Source organism: Abrus precatorius, unplaced genomic scaffold, assembly GCF_003935025.1.
Source record: "Abrus precatorius isolate BTA unplaced genomic scaffold, Abrus_2018 Scaffold10, whole genome shotgun sequence".
NCBI classification, from domain to species: Eukaryota; Viridiplantae; Streptophyta; class Magnoliopsida; order Fabales; family Fabaceae; genus Abrus; species Abrus precatorius.
In genome coordinates, this window is record NW_020874292.1 from 31,712,031 (window position 1) to 31,736,580 (window position 24,550).

Here is a 24,550-nt window from a genome sequence, read left to right on the forward strand (position 1 = left end):
TTTTTGATCGACAGCTAATGAGTATTTCGGTTTGTGATTAGATCAGCATGTCATGGACAGTTTTGAAGGATTTAGACCTATTATTGGATCAGTCTTATGTTTTTGAGCCTGATCAAAATTTAGTTAATTTCAATATTTTTGTATGTAAATAGTATTGGGCCTTTTGTGGCCCATTATGATATACCTTCAACAAATTTTTGATGCAGTTAGACCATTTAACGTAAATTTAAAATATTTAGAGTTATCAAAGTTTCCAGTGTTACCAGAGTTATTGACACCAAAACATGTACAGAGGCTATAAATAAAGCTCATATTTAGATATATAGTTAGCAACTTCTCTCTCCACCATTCTCTCTCTCCCTGGCAACATTGGGTTGAAGAACGCGCACTTATGAGGAATTAATTGCCATCTTCATCATTCATGTTATATCTAGATATGGTGATAAATATATTTAGGTATGATGTTGAGTTCTTATAATTCTGTTTAAAGCTTTCTGTGCTGGAATTCTTTATATACAATGTATTCTTATTATTTGTTTGTTTTTTTGAGACCAGTAAAAGAAATACATGACACCCAATTATGTAAAATTGCAATTCTTATTATATTGTGTCAATATTTTTAAATTTGCATAAAATGGTCAAGTCCATCACATGTATGCATATGTAATAAAAGAACAGAAATAAAAATAGCAATAAAACCACTACTATGCACGTCTTTTTTAAATAAACTTAATAGCAAGAACAATGAACATACATACTATTTAAAAGAAGTTTGGGCAACTATCGGCATAGCTACATCCACATGGTTTCTATAATTTTCTGCTCGTGAGAGATGCACATATTTCTAACACATTTCTGACAGAGTCAGAATAACTATCTTCACTTATTTGGATAAAAAAATAGTCTTGTATTCACATATAAAATTAAGATCCATTTCAAGTTGTTATAGATTATTAATATGTAAGTTTATATTTTGACATATTTTTTTAAACTTATTTTTATGTAATTATCCTTATTTAAATAAGGATAGCATTGATTATTTTATTAATTATTACACTTCAGCATGTTAAAAATTCTTAGAAATTATTAAGGTATTTTAGACAAATTGATAAAAAATAGGTCAAGTAAACCCGTTCTTTAGTAGTTAACATGCTTATGTTTCGGAGCATATATTCATGCAAATTGGTATGCACGGTTGTCGTACTTCTTGTCTAGATGTTTAAATTTGAAAAAATATTAAAATTTTAAAACCCTATTTATTAAAGAACTTTGAAGGTTGCTACTTAGTCATCTTTTTACAAGCCAATCTTTGATGACTTTAGGAGCTTGGGAGCACAGCTTGAGATTAAGAACTATTTTTATCTATTTTTTTATTAATTTTTTTTAATTTGTATTTACTTTTTAAATAATTATAATTTATTTTGTTATTGTTCTTATTTTTTATTTCATTATGCCTAACTAAATCTATAGTTAAAACTATAGTAAATTTTTTGTATAACTCTATATAATTGTTGTTATTGATAATAATTATAGTTTCTTTTCTTTATTGATGTTTATCTTATTATACTATAATTTGTATGTTTGAAATTGACAATTAATATAACATAATTAATTATACTGTATGCGACTGTATCATATATAATTAATATATTTATAAAGTAAAATGAGATAAAAAAATTAGATGAATCAAATTTAATTCTTATCTTTCAAAGTTCCTAAAGATTTTATATTTTCTTTTTTTTTTTTATTTTGCATAACTATTCACAATAGGTTAAGAAAAAAAATTTGTTAATATGATATGACCATTAAATCTTAATAGAGTTATCATGAGTTATTGACAATTGAAAGTATAAAGACATAAAAGAACTGTAAATAATCATAGTTATTTAGATAAATATATTGACGGAATACACTAAGAGCCAAGAAAAAGAACAGGTCTTATTTAGAATATGCTTGAAGACTATAAGTTTAGCATGGGCGTGCACATACATCACGTACAGCTATTATAGTCACTGACCCATAAACACAAAATTAAACGATAGAAATTAAGCATACAGTTGGGCAAGGGTTTTGGATTTGATAATCAATCCTCAGATTTGGTGAGGAGTTGCTGTGCCTTTATCTCAACGTAGTAAGGTTCTTCAAGGACCTTGGAGTCATTAGCATCCCAAACAAATATGCCAGGGAGTGAATCACTTCGAAGGAGAATTTCGCAACCCTCAAAGAAGACCTTCTGTGATATTTTACCGGCATCTTCAGGATCAGTGCTATACCCTGCCAAGAGTTTTTTAACACTGAAGAAATCAGAAAGGCTTCTATAGAGATTTACAAAAGCATGAGTTGTGGACACAGTCTGATCATAAAACTGGTAGTCAACCCAGTCAATATGTTCTTTGTTGTCTTTGTACAAATTCTTGTAGTTGGTTAGAACAGGATTAGCTGGATCAGTTGAATCAGATGGAGCAATGGACACCATCATTCCTTTCCTCTTCAGGTATTCTATAATTTCTCCGATGCACTCAACAAAGCCATCAGACTCAATATGCTCATAGTTGATATCAACGCCATCAATTACGGTTTTTGTAACGCAACCGCAATCGTCCTTGTAGTCGACTTCAAGGATTTCCTTGAGTGACTTCTTGGCATTGTGAATCCATTGTAGTTTGTCTTCAGGATTGAATGGATATTTGGTGCCACGGCCTCCAATGCTTATTACCACCTTCACATTCCTATATTGTGCTTTCATTTCTTTGATTTTGACAGCACTGAAGTCACTGACATTCCAAGATGGTCTGAAATTCCCTTTGCCTCTTCCCGTAGTAGGGTCGTAGTCGTCTGTGGCAAAGGCCAAAATGAAGTGAAATTCTGAAATTTTTGGATTGATGATCTCAACTGGGAATTTTCTCAATTTCGGGGAAGGCTTGGCGCCAATATATTCTCGAAAAATCTCACCCTGCACAAAGGCTGCTGGTTCGACAGACATTGTGGGTGCTTAGTTGTAGAAACTGAAAGAGATATATGGAACTGGTTTTCTTAGTTTTGTGGGTTAATTGGGATGAGGCTGGTGGGAATGGCCAACTCTTGGCGCCCTTTTATAGAGCAAGCTGGTGAATGATGAGGTTCAAGCAGCTTCTTCACTTTGTTTCTTTCTATATTCTATTTAGTATTTGTAGCATCTACATGTATGTGACGCAAAGCATCACATAATCTGCTTGCGTGGCCTTGTTTTTGTCACACAATAAAAAAACAGTTTACCATAAAACGTAGCCCCGAGACACGTGATGAAGGCCATTATAATATTGTAATTGTAATTTTCTTTGATGCTTCGCTGCACTGTTTGCATTAATTGTATATTCATTCTGCATCTACCTGCAACGCAATGACAAATATTATACGAGATTGACCGAATATCTACACTTTGTGAACAAAGTTATAAAATTATCGTTGCCTTGCAAGATGTTAGTTAAGTTCATGCAATGGTTGTTACGTAATTTAAAATCATTACATCGCTGTTTTTCATTAATAGATTGTAAAGTACCCGTTCTGCATGTCGGTTTGCACATGCTATACCTACGTATGATGATAAATAAATCAAGTTAAGATGTTCATTTCTTAAAAATCAGTTTAGCTTTTGTTATATACAATGTATTGTTTTTATTGTTGTTACAGAGACCAGTAAACATTAAAAATAGCATTAAAACCAATACTATGCACCTCTCCTGTAAATAAACTTAATTAATTTTATGCATTTTATTTAAAAGAAATTTGGATGTGAAGCTATGGGCTTTGCTACCCACCTGGATTTTCAAATTTTTTTTTTCACACGAGGGAGATACTTTGACACCTTCTCATATTACTCCTTCTAAGAAATAACAATCCATCAACATAGTAAATTTATAAAGAAAGAAAATTCTTCTTAACTTAACATTCTTTTCAATCGCATGATATACTAAATATAATATAAAATGAGGTGAAGCATATTTTTATTCTCTATAAATATTCTTAAAATTTATTTTTGTCTTCTAAATCTTTTATACAAGTTTTAGATAGAGAAAATTACAGTTAAAGTTTTTGAAGAATAAAATCTATAAATAAAATGTTTTATTAATTGGTAATAGATCATGACGGAACTTTTATCATGCATTTCAATTCAATTTTTTAATTCACTTATATATATATATATATATATATATATATATTTGTTCGTGAATTTTCAGAAATGAGTTCGGATCATTTTGTGATGAGCTCTTTAGTATTGTGATGCAAGGCATGACATAACTTGCTTACAACACGTAGGATTGTTTTTGTCATGCATTGGAAACTAAATTTAATTAAGAAATTGCATTCATTTAATAAACGGGTAGTGAAGTTATATATATTCTGTCAAGAAATTTAGTTACTTTTGCAAATCAATCCTGTGGCTCAGATCTGCAGCAAGCGCTAGCTGCTTAGATTCCTAACAATACTTTTTCCCTTTTAATTTCGGCATGTGTTACATTTTTAATGAATCTTTACACCGATAGTAAATACGCATGCAACCTAGTTTTTTTTTTCATATTTTTTTCTAAGGTTTTATGAATTTTCCAACTAATTTTCACAGTTAGATGATTTAAAGACTTTGTTTAATTTAACTAAAATAAAATTAAAGATACAAATATAAATAAAGAAAAGAAAAAGTTATCATATTCTAATGATTTTCAACTCATCAACAGATAATAAAATGATATAGCAAGATAAGTTATTATGTCAACACACCCAAACTAGAATAAAATAAGATAAGTTATCATAATTTTTGGTGATAAATTGAAGCAGAACAATTTACCGTGAAAATAAAAATTTTAGTCGACGTGCTTGAAAATAGCAGCATCCTTGTCACCTTATTTTTATTGAAGTTGTACGTTAATGATCATGTTTTAGGTTCGAAATTTAACTCACTCTTCATTTAATGCTTCCCTTGAGTTTTATCCTTGAGTGACATTTTTGACGAAAGGGGTGTGAACATGCATGGTGGAAATTCGCAAGGTATCACTCAAAACGCGACAATACAAGACAACCAAGAAATCATACTTAGACAAGTAAGCCACACTGGTTGGGTCTTATTAAGAATAAGTAGCAGACTAATCAATCTGTAAGCAAGCATAGCACGGCGTGTTATAGCCTGTGACCCGTACGTAAAATGAAAGAAATTAAACATAGAGATGGGATAAGAGTTTTTAATTTACTCCTTATCACACTTAGTGAGGAGCTCTTGAGCCAACTTTTCAAAGTAGAAAGGAGGGTTATTAGAAATTGATACAAATTTCTAGAATAGTCTAAAAAAATATTAGGAACAATCTAGGAAAAACTATTTGGATCTTCTAGTTTCAAGACATCAATTCTCCATCTCTTGTGTCTCTTCTAAAACTTCTTCAACTATCATTTTTAACTATTCCTACAAACATTTCAACTATCTTACTTATCTTACCTACACTAAAAATTATCAGTGACATCAAAGCTACGTTCGGTCATCTCCTGGGCGTAGAAATATTACCATACTAATCTAAAATTAAAATAAACCACTTAAAAAATTTTCTATCCCATGACTAGCACTACTCAACCATCATCTCTTTCCGTTCCCATTTTCAATAGTGAAAATTATGATTTTTGGAGTACAAAAATGAAGACATTTCACTTTTCAAGATTTGTGGGATATTATGGAAGAAGAACTCACTACTCCCACAGACATATTATCCCTTACTACAACTCAAAGAAAAGAACTAAAGGAGAATAAACAAAAGGACTTAAAGGCCTTTTTTACTCTATAACAAGCTGTGACTAACGCAATTTTTTCAAGAATAATAGGTGTTACAACAGTCAAAGAAGCATGGAGTATACTGTAGGAGGAGTTTGAATGAATGAAATGGTACGCACTGTAAAACTTCAAACTCTACGATGAGAGTTTGAATTATTAAAAATGAAAGAGTTTAAGATCGTTAAGGATTACAATTCCAAAATAAAAGAAATGATTAACCAAATGTGAGCTTACGGGAAAAATATTCTTAAAAAAAAAGTTGTTGAAAAATTACTAATCACAACTCCCTGTAAATAAGATCCAATTGTCACCACTATTGAGTAAACAAAGGATCTATCTACTTTATCAGTGACAAGTTGGTAGGGTCCCTTGAAGCCTATAAGTAAAGGTTGAACAGGCATGATGATGATTCAATAAAAAATGCCTTTCAATCAAAGCTCAAATTACGGTCTCAAAATAAAGGGAATAAAGGAAGAAAGAATAATGGAGAAACTTTTAGAAACAAAGAGAATTCTGAAAATTTCTCTAGAAACAATCAAGATAAATATCCTCCATGCGGCATCTATAAAAAGACAAATCATGTTGAAGGAGAATGTCGGTATCGTAGAAAACCACAATGTCGATATGCAAGAAATTTGGACATGTGGAAAAGTATTGTCGCAACAAAAACAAGTATCAAGCAAATCTCGCTGAAGAGTATGATCAAGAACCACATCTTTTCTATGCTACCCAAGATTCTAGCACTGAAACGAGTGGAAATTGGTACTTGGATAGCGCTGCAGCAATTACATGGCTAAAGACATAAACATCTTCAAGGATATTGACGAATCCATCAAAGTGAAAGTTTGAATGGAAACGGTATTATCGCTGAGTCAAAAGGCAAAGGCATTGTTATGGTGGAGACAAAGAAACTTAATATTGATGTCTTACTAGTCCCCAACCTCAAGGAAAATCTCTTCAGTATTGGCAAAATGATGGAGAAAGGTTATTCTCTTCACTTCAAAGGAGACACATGTAAGATATATGACAGTAAAAAGCAAGAGATTGGCCATGTAAAGATGGAGAAAAGAAATCAAAGTTTTTTAATATGCTTTCAACAAGGCACTAACATTGCCATGAAAGCAGAAGTTAATACTTCACGACTTTGACATCGAAGATTTGGCTACTTCAATATTCATACCTTAAAAGTGCTACATCAAAAGAATATGATGAAGGATCTTCCATGTCTTGAAGAAAATAATGAAGCTTGTGAAGGATGTCGCCTTGGCAAGCAACATCGACTGTCATTTTCTACTGGGAAAGCTTGAAAAGCAAAAAACTTATTGGAGCTTGTTTATACAGATATTTGCAAACCAATGCGGACATCATCACTTCATAATAACATGTATTTTATCCTTTTCATCGATAATTTTTCTAGAATGACTTAGGTCTACTTCATAGCATGGCGTGTTATAGCCTGTGACCTGTACGTAAAATGAAAGAAATTAAACATAGAGATGGGATAACAGTTTTTAATTTACTCGTTATCACACTTAGTGAGGAGCTCTTGAGCCAACTTTTCAAAGTAGAAAGGAGGGTGATCATCTGCGGAGTAATTAGCATTTCAAACAAAAATGCCAGGGAGGAATTGGCATTTGATGAGGTCTTCGCAGGCCTTAAGAAAGTCCTCTGGTGATATTTGATTATCCTTGTCATTTGGATCAGTGCTGTATCCTGCTAAGAGTTTATCTTTGAAGACATCGGATAGGTCATGGTACAACTTTTCAAACTCACACTTTGAGGACAAACACTGATCATAGAACTGGTAATCGACCCAGTTAATGTAGCCTTTTTGTTCCTTGTACAATGTCTTGTATTGCAATAGCACGGGAGCTGATGGAGCAATGGACACCACATTGATTAGTACATCCTTCTTCAGGTATTCTATAACTTCACCAATGCACTCAACAAAGTCATCATCAGACTCAAAATGCTCATATTTTATATCGACGCCATCAATTACGGTTTTGTAACGCAACCGCAATCGTCCTTGTAGTCGATTTCAAGGATTTTTGAGTGACTTCTTGGCATTGTCAATCCATTGTAGTTTTCCTTGAGGATTGATGGATATTTGGTGCCACGACCTCCAATGCCTATTACCACCTTTGCATTCTTATGCTCTTTCTTCAGCTCCTTGATTTTTTCAGTACTAAACTCTTGCACGTTCGCCTGAACTTTCCAGTGCCTCTTCCTTCGCACCCATACTCCTCTGTGGCAAAGGCAAGAATGAAGTGGAATTTTGTGATGAGTCACTAACTCATCTAGAAAATTAAAGGTTTTTGGCATATTTCATTGAATTTAAACTATAAGTTAATGCAACTAATTAAAAAATTCAATGGAATGTTGTATTGCTGGAAATTGAGAAATCATGCATATTTTGATTGCTGGCATTTGAATTTTGAAGGAATTAAAAGAAGAAAATCGGTAAATGGACTAAAGAGCAGAAGTTAAGTGCTACAGGACTCAATTATGGAGACACAAATTTTTTATTGTAAGGACATTATGCTGACTGAGCATATAAAAGCGAAAAAATTCTGAAAAAAAAATATCTTTTATTTTTTTTGTCTTTTACAATTCCAGAGTGTAGAAATTTAGGTTTTAGATACAACTTACGTAGAATATAGTAGTTAGGGTATTTTCTTTAGATCTTTGCTAGATGATTCTTATGAGAACTTGAATTTCATCTCATTTTCTCTAGTTTATGTAATGGAAATAACTTTCTCATTTCATCTATTTGTTGAAAGCGTTTCTGTAAACATGAATTCTGTTTTTGCAATAAATTTTAGTATTTTCTTTCATTATGTTTAGCTAAATATCTTTGGGTTGAGTGAGGATGAATCTATGCCTTTGCTTTTTGCAATGAACTAACACTGGATATAGCTCAAGATACATATTTTAACCAACATATTGATTCTGAACTTAATGCTTTTCTGTTCTACGTGACATGGATTGATGAAAAGGAGTTTATTGCTGGAAAATAGTAAACTTCTTGGAAAGGGATTAATTTGCTCATTATGAATTGTCTAGGAATAGAAATTTTTGATGATGTGGTCAATGGATTTAATTCTTAATGCTGAATGTTTTTAGTTGTATCTAAGGAATTAAGACACTAATTTCATTTTAGAATCAATTACCAAGGAATTGGGGTTGGGTACTTTAGAAAATCCGACCATTAGATGAAGTTGTATTTTGAGTTATACATATATTTGCGTGCAAAGGGAAAGGGATAAAGGATTCCAAACTCAACCACTTTTTAATTGTGTTTGGGCTCATCTCCAGTAATTTAGACATTTATATTCTGCAATTATTTTAATTCGTACTTCATTTTTAGTCTCGCAGTTTCTGTTCATTTATAAATATTAAATTTGGCACTTTTAATTCTATTTTTACGATTCTGCATTGAGTTAAATTTTGTTCTATTTCTACTCTCTTTTTTGTGACCTAGCTAGTGTTGTTCTTGTGATTTGATATTTGGCATTAATCCCTGTGGATGATAATCTTTTGTTACTTTAAAGATTTGGTACACTTGCCAAAAAGTTTATCAAGTTTCTGGCGCTGTTGCCGGGGATTAATTGTTAATATTAATTGTAGTGAGAATTTGTTAGCTTGGGTTAATAATTTCTACTGTGTTTTAAGTGTTTATAGAAAAATCTAAGTGCAACAGCTGAATTAGTTGATGCGAGGCAAGGAGAAGATAAAAAAGAGTAATTCATCTCCAGAACTTGATTAGCCAATTATTAATTTCAATAAAAAGAACCAAAAAAATAAGGACAAACTTCAGAAAAGGAAAAAGAAAAGGACACGCAAGAACATAATTCTGTAGAAATGGCAGGAAATTTCAATGAAGAACGGAGGATCTTGGATGATTATACACGTGCAAGATCGAAAGGAAACTCCACCTCCATTGTTCGACCTCCCATTCAAGCAAACAACTTTGAAATCAGACATGACCTTATGAGAGTGGTCCAGCAAGAACAATTTGTTGGGTATCCTTCCGAAGATCCCCACTTGCACATTCATAATTTTTTGACTATTTGTGGAATGATTAGAATGAATGGTGTGGGTGATGAGGCTATTCGATTGTCTCTTTTTCCATTTTCTTTAAGGGATAAGGTAAAGAGTTAGCTGTTATCCCAATCGAAAGGAAGCATCACTACTTGGGATGATTTAGAGAGCAAATTTCTGACAAAGTATTTTTCATCCTCTAGAATAACCAAGCTGAGGCAAGAAATTCTAGCTTTTTTTCAAATGGAAGATGAAACATTGCAAGAGGCATGTGATAGATTTAAAGAACTTTTGAGAAGATGTCCTTATCATGAGCTACCTGAATGGCTTTAATTGAGAACTTTTGATGATGGGCTGAATGTAGCAACAAAGACAATGGTAGATGCAGTAGCTGGAGGTTCATTTGCTCAAAAGACTTTAGAAGAAGCACGCCAACTTATTGAAGTCATGGCATCTAACAATTACAATCACAGGGAAAGGAATTCTTTAAAAAGGAGTGTGTTGGAACTGAATACCTTGGATGCATTGCTGGCTCAAAACAAATTAATGTCATAGCAACTGAATTTCCTCAATGCCAAACTTGAAAACATGAAATTTGAAAGGAATAAACTAGTACACTATGTAACTTCCACCAGCTAAGAGGAATATCATGAGGAAACTAGTGAAAACAAAGAAGAGTTTGTTCAGTAGCCTTTTTCTGAACAAGTGAGTTACATGAACAACTTACCAAGGCAGCAACAGAATTTTCCTTAGAGGACACCTTGGCAACAACAGCAGAATTTTCAGCAGAGGCCTACATATCCAGCCTCAAATTAGTAGAATTTCAGGCCAAATATGAATTTTGTTGCAAGATAATCAACTCCACCTCAATTCCCACAGTCCAACAACAAGCAATTCCAACAAAGTGGGCAGTATCAACAACAAAATTTTCAAAATTTTGGAGCCATCCAACAGCCCCCACAGCCCCAAGTTCCAGATCAGGTATCTACCCTTGAGAAGGCACTTTTGCAATTAACACAGACCACCAACTTGTTTATGCAAGACACGAGCACTAGGATGGCCAACCAAGAAGCTTCCATGAAAAATTTGGAAAACCAAATGGGGCAGATTATTAAAAAAAATCAGTGAACTAGCTCAAGACACATTCTCTGAGAATACAGTAGAAAATTCAAGAGAATATTGCAAAGCCATCACCACCAGAAGTGGCAAGATAGTGGAACCACAACTTAAAAAAACAAGATGAGAAGGAGGACAACTGAAGTTTTAGACAGGCCAGGGATACTGCAGAAAATAGAAATGGGGAGAGTGAGCCTGAACAAGAAAAACCAGAAGAGGAAGTTAGGGCTAAGCAGAAGTTGGAGGTGGATGAGGCATACTAAAACAGAACCAAGAAATAGATCTTGAAAGACTCGTACAAGCCTCAAATTCTCCCTCCCTATGTTAAGTTGCCATATCCACACATTCCCAAGAACAAAGAAAAAGAAGAGCAAATTTTCAAATTCTTGGACATTTTCAGAAAGTTGCACATAAATATACCATTTGCAGAAGCATTAGAGCAAAAATCTTTGTATGCCAAGTTCATGAAGGACTTGCTTTCAAATAAGAGGAAATTGAAGGAGGATGCTACAATCGTTCTTACTGAGGAATGTAGTGCCATATTGTAGTAAAAGTTGCCTCCATAGTTGAAAGATCTAGGAAGTTTCACAATCTCTTGCACTATAAAGAATGTGACAATTGGAAAGGCTTTAAGTGACTTGAGGGCTAGCATCAACTTAATGCCACTCTCTATTTTGAAGAAATTGGGAGTGGGTGAAGTTAAAAGTACAAGAATGACTCTTCAATTAGCTGACCGATCCATATATGGTGTAATGAAGGATGTGTTGGTGAAGGTAGACAAGCTAATTTTCCCAGTAAATTTTGTTATCTTGGATATGGATGAAGATTCTGAAGTGCCTGTGATCTTAGGAAGACTTTTTTTAGCCATCGGAAGAGCACTAATTGATGTGCAACAAGGGCAATTAATTTTGCGACTACATGATGAGAAAGTTACATTCAAGGTATTCGAGGCAATGCAACACCCGAATGACAAGGATACTTGAATAGATACATTGGATTCACTTATTGCAGCAACAACTTTGAAGCAGAACACTTCTGCATATCCATTAGAGAAGGTGGTAGCCAATGCAATTATGAAAATTGATGAGGAGAGTGATGAAGAAATGCAAGAGTGCATGCAAAAGCTAGAAGCTCAACCAATTTTGCAGAAAAGTTCAAAAGGAGAATCATGGAAAGGAGAAAGAGTGGAAGAATCACCATGAGTTGAAGCCTCTTCCCCCACACTTAAAATATGCTTTTATGAGGGAGAAGGAAATACTTCATGCAATAAGAAACAACATCCTATCACAATTAGATGAAGAGGAGTTATTGAGAGTGCTGAGGGAGCAAGTAATAACAAAAAAGGAGTTTCCTAAGTTGTATAAGTTGGAGTTTGGGGCAGGACTCAACCCAATCATTCAACAACCATTATTTATTTATTGTTATAATGTTTTGCAGGCAAGAGAAGTGCTGCCCTTTTGTTGTAGCAATTACAATTTGGGAAGCAGGCACACTTCATGTCCATGGCTGCCTCAATACGGTATTTCGTCTTCACAATTCTACCCTTGCTCTGTTTTATTCTCCCTTGCTGAATAGTTTAAGTGCCCATAAAAAAAGAACATGATCCAACAAGTTTAATATTTAGTTATTTGTCATAATAACTTTTTATTAGTAATAAAAAAATCTAATATATATATATATATATTAAACAAAAAAATTAAAAAAATATTATTATAATAATATTATATTTTTATAATAAAAATTAAAAAATTTATAATAATAATAATAATATTTTTAAAATTTAGTTTTATATTTTAAAAAGAGGAAGGAAGCCCAGTAGTTTACGGTAACATAACTCAGACTACGTCTCTACAGTTCCTCTTGACGCTTCCATCACTAATCAAGCACACATACTCACCTCACTTTATGTTTTTCTAACCCTCTCCATCTCCGCTATCTCCCTGTGCCCCCCAATTCCTCTTCCGAACCCTAAAATCAATTGTTTAGAGTTTCACAAGATACATTCTTTTCTTTTATGCTTTCAACTCTGTTTTGGGGTGTGATTCTTCTTCTCCTTTCTTCTACATTTATGAATCTGTGTGTTTGTGTTCTCTGTTCCCTTACTGTTTCACTTGCTTCTACATTTTGTTTTATTTTATTTTATGTTTATGAGTTTTCTATAGCATGGGTGTTTGATTTTGTTCCTTCACTTGGTCTGAAATGTTGGATCCTTGTCCCAAGAACGAAGTTGGCTACTGTTGAAAGTGATTTTTCCATTTTAGGGCACAAACTCTAGCTATGTTATTTCTTGAAAAAAATTTTGTGGGTTTATTTTGTGATTTCCTTGCAATTTTTGTGTACATCTCTGTCTTTGTTTACTGTAATTTCTTTTAAAAAAAATTTAAACAACAATTGCTTCTTTTGTCGCTGCTCAGTTTTCAAATTTTACACAGTTTGAATCTCAGTGTTAATTTTCTAATTTTTCTGAACTTTTGATTCTTTTGGGTGCGAGCTTTGCCATGTTTTGAAAATTTTTGGAACTCTTTGCACTTTGGTCACTGTAAATCTGTTCTTGCAAGCTTGCATAATGCATGCTATTTTTCTTTTCATTCATCAGGGTGTTGCAGTTATGCTATGTTTTTTTTTTTTTTTTTAAATTTAGATGTCCAATGTTTTAAGATATTGAGTGCTATAAGTTGTAAGTACGTGTGCTATCACCATAGTCCATAATATTAATTTTAGTTTTTGCACAAATTTTGTGATAAATTGAAATTTTTATGTGCTTATATGATCTCTTTTTCTGAGAAATTTCAATTTTTATGGGCATTGGTTGCATTTTCTGTTTGAAAAATTACACAGCACTTTGGGATATAAGTAATTCACTGTCTCGTTAGTTGGCTGTTATGTTAACTTCATGGTTGTAGACTTCATTGAGTGACCCAATTGTTATTTTGAAACTTCATGATCCCTTGGTTTTTGTTGTTCGGTACCCTTTCATTGCAAAACTCATTAAATGCCAATTTTTCTGTCACACGCAATTGTCATATATGATGTTTTTTTTTTTTATATACAATTCCCCTTGTGTGAATTTCTGAAAATTAGTCTTACTCGATGTTTATACAGTATGCATAAATTCTTGATAGCTTTCTTCTCTTTTGGTGCATTTTTTATTTTACCTAAGGTTCATTAATGTTCTCAACTTTAAACAATTTTTGAGGCATATTATTTTAATTCACTGGATGTTGTAGATGCTAAAAAATTTCAATGATATATGATAAATTGACAGGATACCAATGGCAACACCAAACCAGTGCATGGTTTGTCACTTTTAGAGTTATGCCTTTCATATCTTATGAATTTTTGCACAACAATGTTTTGAATCTATTCTGAAAATTTTTGTGTGCAGTCCTCTAAGTTTTGTTCATTGTCACTAATTCTTGAACATGATTTTAATAGTGATATAATTTATTTTACGTAGATTATTTACTTTGCTGTGAATTTCTCCCTTGTACAAATTTTATTTGAATTTTTAAATTGGTTATTGTCAAATTTTTGGGAATGTATGTTACCTATGCATGTTAATTTTCTGGGAATGAGAGTGCAATTTTATTTTATTTTTGTAATGAGCAGTGTATGCACAACATACTGTAATAAGCAGTGTATGCAAGTTAACAAGGGCGATCTATGGACTAAACTAGGCTCCAAGAGCCTAGTATGAAAGCTTCAAAATTGCTTTACTTAGTTGGAGATTTTATAATACCAAAAGTGATTCATCACTATTTGGTCTTAGAGAGAAAAATGATATCACCTACTTGCTTTTCTATGTTGATGATATTATAGTGACATGGAGCAATTCTAGTATCATAATGAGCGTTGTCAAGCAAATGAACCTATTGTTTATCTTAAAAGATCTTAGCAAATTGCACTATATCCTTGTAGTAGAAGTGAGTAGAGACTCAAGTGGCATATACTTCAGACAAACTAAGTACATCACCAATTTGTTAAAGAAATTTAATATAAAAAATGCCTCTTCTTGTCCAACACCTATTGTTATAGGAAAACAGTTTACAACACAGGGGAGAGAGTTAATGAAAAATTTATCCTTATTTTAAAAGGCAATTGGAGCACCTAAATATTTAATAAATGTTAGACCAGTGATTGTCTTTTAAGCTAATAAGTTAAGTCAAAACATAAGTTCCTAAATGGTCCAACATTGGCAAGGCATAAAAAGGATCTTTAGATATCTTCAAGGAACAATCTCACTATTCCTACTCATCAAACCATCAACTGATCTAAACTTAATTGGATTCTCTAATGCTGATTGGGCCATTATTATGGATGATTTGAAGTCACTCACCGGTGATTGTGTTTTCTTGTGTGAAACTCTCATTAGTTGGTCTTCAAAGAAGCAAAAAGTGGTATCCAGATCAAGCACATAATCAAAAGATAGAACATGTTTACAAAAGTTACTTAGATCAAGGCCTTTTTATAAGAAATTCAGCTGCCTTTACCTAGAACACCAGTCTTATGGTGTGACAATTTGAGCCCTAAAGCCTTAGCTTCCAATTTAGTACTTCATGCAAGATCAAAACATATAGAGATTGATGTTCACTGCATTAGAGACCAAGTACTACATAGTCAAGTTTCCATAGCTTATATCCCCTATGCTAATCAAGTTGTTGATTGTCTTATTAAGGTCCTTCGCACACTAGGTTTGCCCAACTTAGGGACAAACTCAGGACGGTGTAACCACCCACTCATTTGAGAAAGGCAGTTAAAAAATGAGTCTATAAGCTGAAATGTTATTTAATAGCCTAATAAATAGTCTAGATTGTACCCAATTATAACATCATCAAATCATTCTATTTATTTTAATATCCCTTAATGCTAAAAATTATGATCAATAATTTAATATTATTCCCCTCAATTTCTATCATAGACTAATAGAAATACTAATCATCTTCAGAAGTCATATCTAAATCATTAATTGAACACAGACGGGTTGTTAATTTTGTCTAATCCCTCTTTCTACCGTAATTTCAAGAGTTTACCTGTGTTGAAGGATAAGCCTTAATTGGTGTATTCCTGTGATTTGAGAATTAATTTGTTCAATATGAAACCTATCAAGTGTTTAACGAAATTGAAGCTTTATTAACTATAAGTTATAACTTGCTATAATCCTCTATCATCGATGTCAAGATATAATTAGGAAAACATTCAACTAAAAAATTCGAGATGCGTCACAAAATTATGAAACAAGAAAAGTAGAAAAAATGACAAAAAAGTAAATGACAAGAGAATTGCACCAAACGTATAAAGACAGAAAAGAAACATAAATAGTGGTAGTTATTTAGATAAAGAAATAGACGGCATACACTCAGGTCTTATTTAGAATATGCTTGAAGACTATAAGTTTAGCATGAGCGTACGTGCACATACATCACGTACAGCTATTATAGTCAGTGACCCATAAACACAGAATTAAACGATAGAAATTAAGCATACAGTTGGGCAAGGGTTTTGGATTTGATAATCAATCCTCAGATTTGGTGAGGAGTTGCTGTGCCTTTATCTCAACGTAGTAAGGTTCTTCAAGGACCTTGGAGTCATTAGCATCCCAAACAAAGATGCCAGGGAGTGAATCACTTCGAAGGAGAATTTCGCAACCCTCAAAGAAGACCTTCTGTGATATCTTACCGGCATCGTCAGGATCAGTGCTATACCCTGCCAAGAGTTTTTTAACACTAAAGAAATCAGAAAGGCTTCTGTAGAGATTTACAAAAGCAGGAGTTGTGGACACAGTCTGATCATAAAACTGGTAGTCAACCCAGTCAATATGTTCTTTGTTGTCTTTGTACAAATTCTTGTAGTTGGTTAGAACAGGATTAGCTGGATCAGTTGAATCAGATGGAGCAATGGACACCATCATTCCTTTCCTCTTCAGGTATTCTATAATTTCTCCGATGCACTCAACAAAGCCATCAGACTCAATATGCTCATAGTTGATATCGACGCCATCAATTACGGTTTTTGTAACGCAACCGCAATCGTCCTTGTAGTCGACTTCAAGGATTTCCTTGAGTGACTTCTTGGCATTGTGAATCCATTGTAGTTTGTCTTCAGGATTGAATGGATATTTGGTGCCACGGCCTCCAATGCTTATTACCACCTTCACATTCTTATATTGTGCCTTCATTTCTTTGATTTTGACAGCACTGAAGTCACTGACATTCCAAGATGGTCTGAAATTCCCTTTGCCTCTTCCCGTAGTAGGGTCGTAGTCGTCTGTGGCAAAGGCCAAAATGAAGTGAAATTCTGAAATTTTTGGATTGATGATCTCAACTGGGAATTTTCTCAATTTCGGGGAAGGCTTGGCGCCAATATATTCTCGAAAAATCTCTCCCTGCACAAAGGCTGCTGGTTCGACAGACATTGTGGGTGCTTAGTTGTAGAAACTGAAAGAGATATATGGAGCTGGTTTTCTTAGTTTTGTGGGTTAATTGGGATGAGGCTGGTGGGAATGGCCAACTCTTGGCGCCCTTTTATAGAGCAAGCTGGTGAATGATGAGGTTCAAGCAGCTTCTTCACTTTGTTTCTTTCTATATTCTATTTAGTATTTGTAGCATCCACATGTATGTGACGCAAAGCATCACATAATCTGCTTGCGTGGCCTTGCTTTTGTCACACAATAAAAAAACAGTTTACTGTAAAACGTAGCCCTGAGACACTTGATGAAGGCCATTATAATATTGTAATTGTAATTTTCTTTGATGCTTCGCTGCACTGTTTGCATTAATTGTATATTCATTCTGCATCTACTTGCTATGTAATGACAAATATTATACGAGATTGACTGAATATCTACACTTTGTGAACAAAGTTATAAAATTATCGTTGCCTTGCAAGATGTTAGTTAAGTTCATGCAATGGTTGTTACGTAATTTAAAATCATTACATCGCTGTTTTTCATTAATAGATTGTAAAGTACCCGTTCTGCATGTCGGTTTGCACATGCTATACCTACGTATGGTGATAAATAAATCAAGTTAAGATGTTCATTTCTCAAAAATCAGTTTAGCTTTTGTTATATACAATGTATTGTTTTTATTGTTGTTACAAAGACCAGTAAACATTACAAATAGCATTAAAACCAATACTATGCACCTCTCCTGTAAATAAACTTAATTAATTTCATGCATTTTATTTAAAAGAAGTTTGGATGTGAAGCTATGGGCTTTGCTACCCACCTGGATTTTCAATTTTTCTTTTCACATGAGGGAGATGCTTTGACACATTCTCATATTACTCCTTCTAAGAAATAACAATTCATCAAAATAGTAAATTGATAAAGAAAAAAATTCTTCTTGACTTAACATGCTTTTCAATTGCATGATATACTAAATTAATTTAAAATGAGGTAAAGCATATTATTATTTTCTATAAATATTCTTAAATTATTATTTTTTTGTGTTCTAAATTTTTTGTACAAGTTTTAGTTAGAAAAAATTACAGTTGAAGTTTATGAGAAATAAAACCTATAAATAAAATGTTTTACCAACTGGTAACAGATTATGATAGAACTTCTTATCATGCATTTTAATTCAATTTGTTAATTCACTCCTCTATATATATATGTATATTTGTTCGTGAATTTCAGAAATGACTTCCGATCATTTTGTATATGAACTCCTTAGTACTGTGACACAAGGCATGACATAACTTGCTTACAACATGCAGGATTGTTTTTGTCATGCATTGGAAACCAAATTTAATTAAGAAATTGCATTCATTTAATAAACGGGTAGTGAAGTTATATATATTCTGTCAAGAAATTTAATTACTTTTGCAAATCAATCCTGTGGCTCAGATCTGCGGTAAGCGCTAGCTGTTTAGATTCCTAATAATACTTTTTCCCTTTTAATTTCGGCATGTGTTACATTTATGTGATAAGTTTGCAATAATAGATATTATGTAAGGATGACTAATTATAATGCTGGTCTGCCATTTTATATCTGACAGTAAATATAAAGTAAGGTAATTAAGAATAATACGTAATATTTGAAATCAAAACAAGAATTTATTGGTGTAAGATCCTAAATACGAGTGTAAATTAACTTAAGAAGTTCCTGAGCATAAGAGACAGAAGAGTTGGAAGATAAAAGATGTGATTTTCCAAATTCACAAGCCTCACAAAATATAAATTATCACTCTTAAAAACTTTTACGCGACGGCTGTTCAAGATGTCATCTAGAACTTTTTTTATGTCCAAGTCTCTTTCTTTAACTAAAATGTAGGCACACAAGCTACTACTAGGTTGAAAACTGATACATGCTTACACAACTCATTATTAATTTTTTTAGTAGAATTTGAACTTTTCACTTATCTTTCACAAAACAATCATTGGCATTAAATTCAATTGCAATATCATTATCAGGAATAAGTTTGGAGACACTCAATAAATAAATTCTTGTAATTTTAAGTACATAAAGGACATCTTGCAAATCTGGTAATTTTTGTTAAGTCTCTAAAATTGCACTACTATAGGTTTGTATCTTTAGTTTCTCATTGTTACAAAAGTCTTACTATATTCTAAAATTTTTTCAAATTGATTAAGATCATTGAAAACATGATTACTAGCTCCATTATCAAATTAACATTGCTACGAAGGCGTTATATATTTTTTGCTTTTCTTCAAAAGTTTGACATTTATAAAACCCATAGAAACAATCGCAACATGACCAATCTTACCACATACTTGACATATTAGTTTATTTTTGACATCCTTCTTTATCCTCTATCATCTCGTTTGAACCTGATAATTTTCTCTCCACCTCCCACGAGAAAAGTGACTTACTTTTTATCTGTCTAACCATTAGATTTGCAGTTGGATTAAGTATCAGGTTCCAGAAGTTACTCAGTTGCTCAAGTTTTTCTTTATGTTAGACGTTATTGAGAGATTTCATCAATTGTGAAAATTGGGCTTGATTGTCTACTATTTCATTTGAATCAAGTAATTCTCCTCCTTCATCATGGTATTGGGCCTTATGTGGCCCATGATTGTGATAGCTAGAACATCTAATGCAAATTTAAAATATCTAGGGTTATCAAAGTTTCCAGTGTTATCAGATGCTATAAACTCGTAATAGCTCATATTAAACAGTTAGCAACTTCTCTCTCCACCATTCTCTCTGCAACATTGGGTTGAAGAACTCACACTTATGAGGAACTAATTGCCATCTTCATCATTCATGTTATATCTAGATATGGTGATAAATATATTAAGGTATGATGTTGATTTCTTATAAATCAATTTAGTGTTTTATGTTGGAATTCTTTATATACAATGTATTCTTGTTATTGTGGTTGTTTTTATGGAGACCAGTAAAAGAAATACATGACACACAATTATGTAAAATTGCAATTCTTATGCATAACCGGCGAACAATTAGTTTAACAATCTCATTAAAATTTATAACATTTACCCACTCTAAACGTGTTTGAAGTTTTGAACTAAAAATAGCATTAAAACCAATACTATGCTCGTCTTCAATAAATAAACTTAATTAATTTCATAAACAAGTTACGTGCATTTTATTTAAAACAAGTTTGGAAAGCTGTGGGCTTAGCTACCCACCTGGTTTTTTAAATTTTCTGCACATGAAGGAGATGCTTTGGACACATTCTCATATTACACCTTCGAAGAAATAACAATTCATAAATATAATAAATTTAGAAATAAATAATATAAAATGAGGTAAAGTATGTCATTATTCTTCATAATTATCCTTAAAATTATTTTTGTATTCTAAATCTTTTGTACAAAGTTTAGTTTAAAAAAATTACTGTTAAAATTTATGAGGAATAAAACCTATAAAAAATGTTTTACTCGTAATATATCATGATAAAACTTCTTATCATGCATTTCAATATATTTGTTAGAATTAATCAACAGCTTAATTAAGATCTTCATCTGCGGGAAAATGCTAAAAATGTCTTATTTCCAAAATCTATTCCGTTAATAATTTGTGGTTCTTTACGGATCCGTTAATTGAAGCACATTATATTATATCTAAATTATTCGTAGAATAAGAAAGTAAGCTAAATTACCATGCGTATCTGTTCAACAAAAGTTAGAGAAGTTTTCTTATTTTTAAATTTTTTTTATAACTAGACATTTTTACCCTCGTTTAGTAATACTGTTAAACTTAACCCTCACTGTGAACATTTACCCTTCTTAATTAGTTAGAATTTAGGTTTCGACCAACTCAATTCAATAAAAACAAATAAAAAAATGCTTCGTAAAAATTATAAAATGCTTATTAAAAGCTTCAAAAAATACTTTATAAAAAGATCACGGTGAGTATAATACTAGATAAAAGCATACAATTTTCACTACAAAAAAATCGTTTGTTTGTGGCGGTTAAATTTTATGATTACCGATAATTTTAACCACCTCTAAATAATTTTTCGGCGGTTACAAAACCAACGTTAAAATTGGCGACGCAAAACCAATTTTGTGGCAGTTTTGAACCGCCGCTAAATTTTTAAATTTGAGACAATTATTTAGCATCAGTTTAAAATCGTCACTAAAATTTGAAGTTCAAATTTTAGCATGTGCGTGGCATTGTTTTGTTTTTGGCAGGACAATGTTATATTTTTTTTGCCAGCAATGCTCTATTTTTGCTTCCACACTTATTTTTCTTTTTTTATCTTCTACTCAGTTTTTTTTTTACTATTTAGGTTCACATTTCATTTATTTGTTAACATTACAACACATATTATATAATTTATAATGTAGAATCGTTGGGGAAGAGCCATTTTTGGAGGAAGTGAAAATGATAATAGAAGATTACCAAGATTATCACGGTTGGAGAAAACATTTTGACAGTGATGGCAGTGGCAGAGAGAATGGTGGAATTCATGAGACAAAGGTGGAGATGAATGATAGCTTTGAGTGGATGATGGAGAATGAGAGAGGAGTGATGTTTCTTGTATTCTATTATCGTAAACTGACGCTAAATCTCACACTTTTTTGCAGTAGTTATGCAAAACTACCGCTAAATTCTGCCTTTTTTGCAGTGATTTTGCAGAACCGCCGCTAAATACCTCATTTTTTGGGGTGGTTTTGCAAAACAATGTTAAATGTTATTTTCAAAACAGTTTACTGGCGATTATTATTAACCGTTACTAATAAACTGCTGCTAAATGACATATTTTTTTACAGTGTTTGTAATAACATTTAAGGATAAAATGAACATTTCTACCAATTTTAAAGTTTTTTAATTTTTAATTCAATATTAAAATCAGTAATAAATTTGCAGTTGCCAAAATATAAATTAACACAAAATTCTTGAAATAAATATGTGCTAATTAATTGATTTATATAAACATAGTTATATATATAGAAGAAACAAAAAACTTCATAGAAAAAAATTGAAGGTCTCGTAGACAGTTAAATGAAATGACTTAAAGGACAAAATTTTACTTTTATTTATGTCTAACCAATTCAATTCAAATAATTATAGTTTAAATAAATATTTTAGCACATCTAGCATGAAAATTGCCACACATTGTAGTTACCCTTTCCAGTTTCGTTATCCTTGAAACATTTTTAATGAATCTTTACACCGATAGTAAATACACATGCAACCTAGTTTTTTTTTTCATATTTTTTTCTAAGGTTTTATGAATTTTCCAACTAATTTTCACAGTTAGATGATTTAAAGACTTGGTTTAATTTAACTCAAATAAAATTAAAGATACAAATATAGATAAAGAAAAGAAAGTGTAATCATGTTCTAATAAATTTCAACTCATCAATAGATGATAAAGTGATATAATAAGATATTATGTCGCGTGTTATCAAAACACCAAAAATAGAATAAAATTAGATAAGTTATCATAATTTTAGGTGATAAATTGAAGTAAAACAAGTTACCGTGGAAATAAAAATTTTAGTCGACGTGCTTGAAAATAGCTTGCATCCTTGTCACCCCTGTTTTATTTTTATTGAAGTTGTACGTTAACGATCATGTGTTAGGTTCGAAATTTAACTCACTCGTCATTTAATGCTTCCCTTGAGTTTTATCCTTGAGTGACATTTTTGACGAAAGGGGTGTGAACATGCATGGTGGAAATTCGCAAGGTATCACTCAAAACGCGACAATACAAGACAACCAAGAAATCATACTTAGACAAGTAAGCCACACAGGTTGGGTCTTATTAAGAATAAGTAGCAGACTAATCAATCTGTAAGCAGGCATAGCACGGCGTGTTATAGCCTGTGACCCGTACGTAAAATGAAAGAAATTAAACATAGTGATGGGATAGGAGTTTTTAATTTACTCCTTATCACACTTAGTGAGGAGCTCTTGAGCCAACTTTTCAAAGTAGAAAGGAGGGTGATCATCTGCGGAGTAATTAGCATTCCAAACAAAAATGCCAGGGAGGAATTGGCATTTGATGAGGTCTTCGCAGGCCTTAAGAAAGTCCTCTGGTGATATCTGATTATCCTTGTCATTTGGATCAGTGCTGTATCCTGCTAAGAGTTTATCTTTGAAGACATCGGATAGGTCACGGTACAACTTTTCAAACTCACACTTTGAGGACAAACACTGATCATAGAACTGGTAATCGACCCAGTTAATGTAGCATTTTTGTTCCTTGTACAATGTCTTGTATTGCGATAGCACGGGAGCTGATGGAGCAATGGACACCACATTGATTAGTACATCCTTCTTCAGGTATTCTATAACTTCACCAATGCACTCAACAAAGTCATCAGACTTAATATGCTCATAATTAATATCAATTCCATCAATTACAGTAATGCAGCTGCATGGGTCCTTGTAGTCTTGGATGATGATTTTGAGCGAAAACTTGGCATTGTCAATCCATTTTTGTTTCTCAATAGGATTAAATGGACATTCGACGCCACGACCTCCGATACTTATTACCACCTTTGCATTCTTATGCTCTTTCTTCAGCTCCTTGATTTTTTCAGTACTAAAGTCTTGCACGTTCCAAGTCGCCTGAAACTTTCCAGTGCCTCTTCCATCGCACCCATAATCCTCTGTGGCAAAGGCCAGAATGAAGTGGAATTCAGATATTTCTGGATTGATTATGTCAGGGAAATTATGTAATCCCGGGCATGACATGGGACCAATGTATTCCCGAAAAATAGTTGGCTTCACAACGGTGTTCAAAGACATTGTGATGATTGGAGAATTTAAAGGATATATGCTCAGCTAGTTTAGCTCTTGTTTTGTGGGTTTGGATCGACGAGGGTGGTCGGAATGCTCATCTCCTGACACCCTTTTATAGAGCTTAATTAGGGCACGGGGCCAGCTTCTTAATTTTGTTGTATTGTGCTGTATAATTAATAATAATTCTGCATATGCAATCACTTTAAATTTCGTGAGCATCTTCGTAAGATGCAAAACATGACATAATATGCATACGTAAGCCGGGTTTTGTCATACAGTAAAAAATATTCATTTATGAAATAAAGGAGTACTGTAATGAAGTTGTTTTATTCTGTCTATAAATTTATTTATTTTTTCACATCAATCATGTGGCTGGGATCTACACATAGTTGTTTAGATTCATTGTACATACATT

At 32.6% G+C, this 24,550-nt stretch overlaps 4 protein-coding genes and 1 non-coding gene across 5 annotated transcripts; all 5 read right to left on the bottom strand.

Moving 5' to 3' along the window:
* Nucleotides 1-2,083: 2,083 nt before the first annotated feature.
* On the bottom strand, nucleotides 2,084-2,983 carry LOC113852287 (chitinase 2-like). The gene has a single exon (XM_027482522.1). It carries the CDS (start codon nucleotides 2,981-2,983, stop codon nucleotides 2,084-2,086), a length of 900 nt encoding a protein of 299 aa, XP_027338323.1.
* Nucleotides 2,984-7,394: 4,411 nt separating this feature from the next.
* On the bottom strand, nucleotides 7,395-8,116 carry LOC113852288. Its single transcript, XM_027482523.1, has 2 exons — nucleotides 7,810-8,116; nucleotides 7,395-7,720 (listed from the first exon to the last, which is right to left on the bottom strand). The coding sequence occupies exons 1-2, from the start codon at nucleotides 8,114-8,116 to the stop codon at nucleotides 7,395-7,397; spliced, it is 633 nt and encodes a 210-aa protein (XP_027338324.1).
* A 1,929-nt stretch (nucleotides 8,117-10,045) lies between these two features.
* On the bottom strand, nucleotides 10,046-10,152 carry LOC113853394. Its single transcript, XR_003502566.1, has one exon. It is a non-coding gene; the product is annotated as a small nucleolar RNA R71 (small nucleolar RNA).
* A 6,311-nt stretch (nucleotides 10,153-16,463) lies between these two features.
* On the bottom strand, nucleotides 16,464-17,363 carry LOC113852289 (chitinase 2-like). The gene has a single exon (XM_027482524.1). The coding sequence runs from the start codon at nucleotides 17,361-17,363 to the stop codon at nucleotides 16,464-16,466; it is 900 nt and encodes a 299-aa protein (XP_027338325.1).
* A 5,908-nt stretch (nucleotides 17,364-23,271) lies between these two features.
* On the bottom strand, nucleotides 23,272-24,141 carry LOC113852290 (chitinase 2-like). The gene has a single exon (XM_027482525.1). It carries the CDS (start codon nucleotides 24,139-24,141, stop codon nucleotides 23,272-23,274), a length of 870 nt encoding a protein of 289 aa, XP_027338326.1.
* Nucleotides 24,142-24,550: the final 409 nt, after the last annotated feature.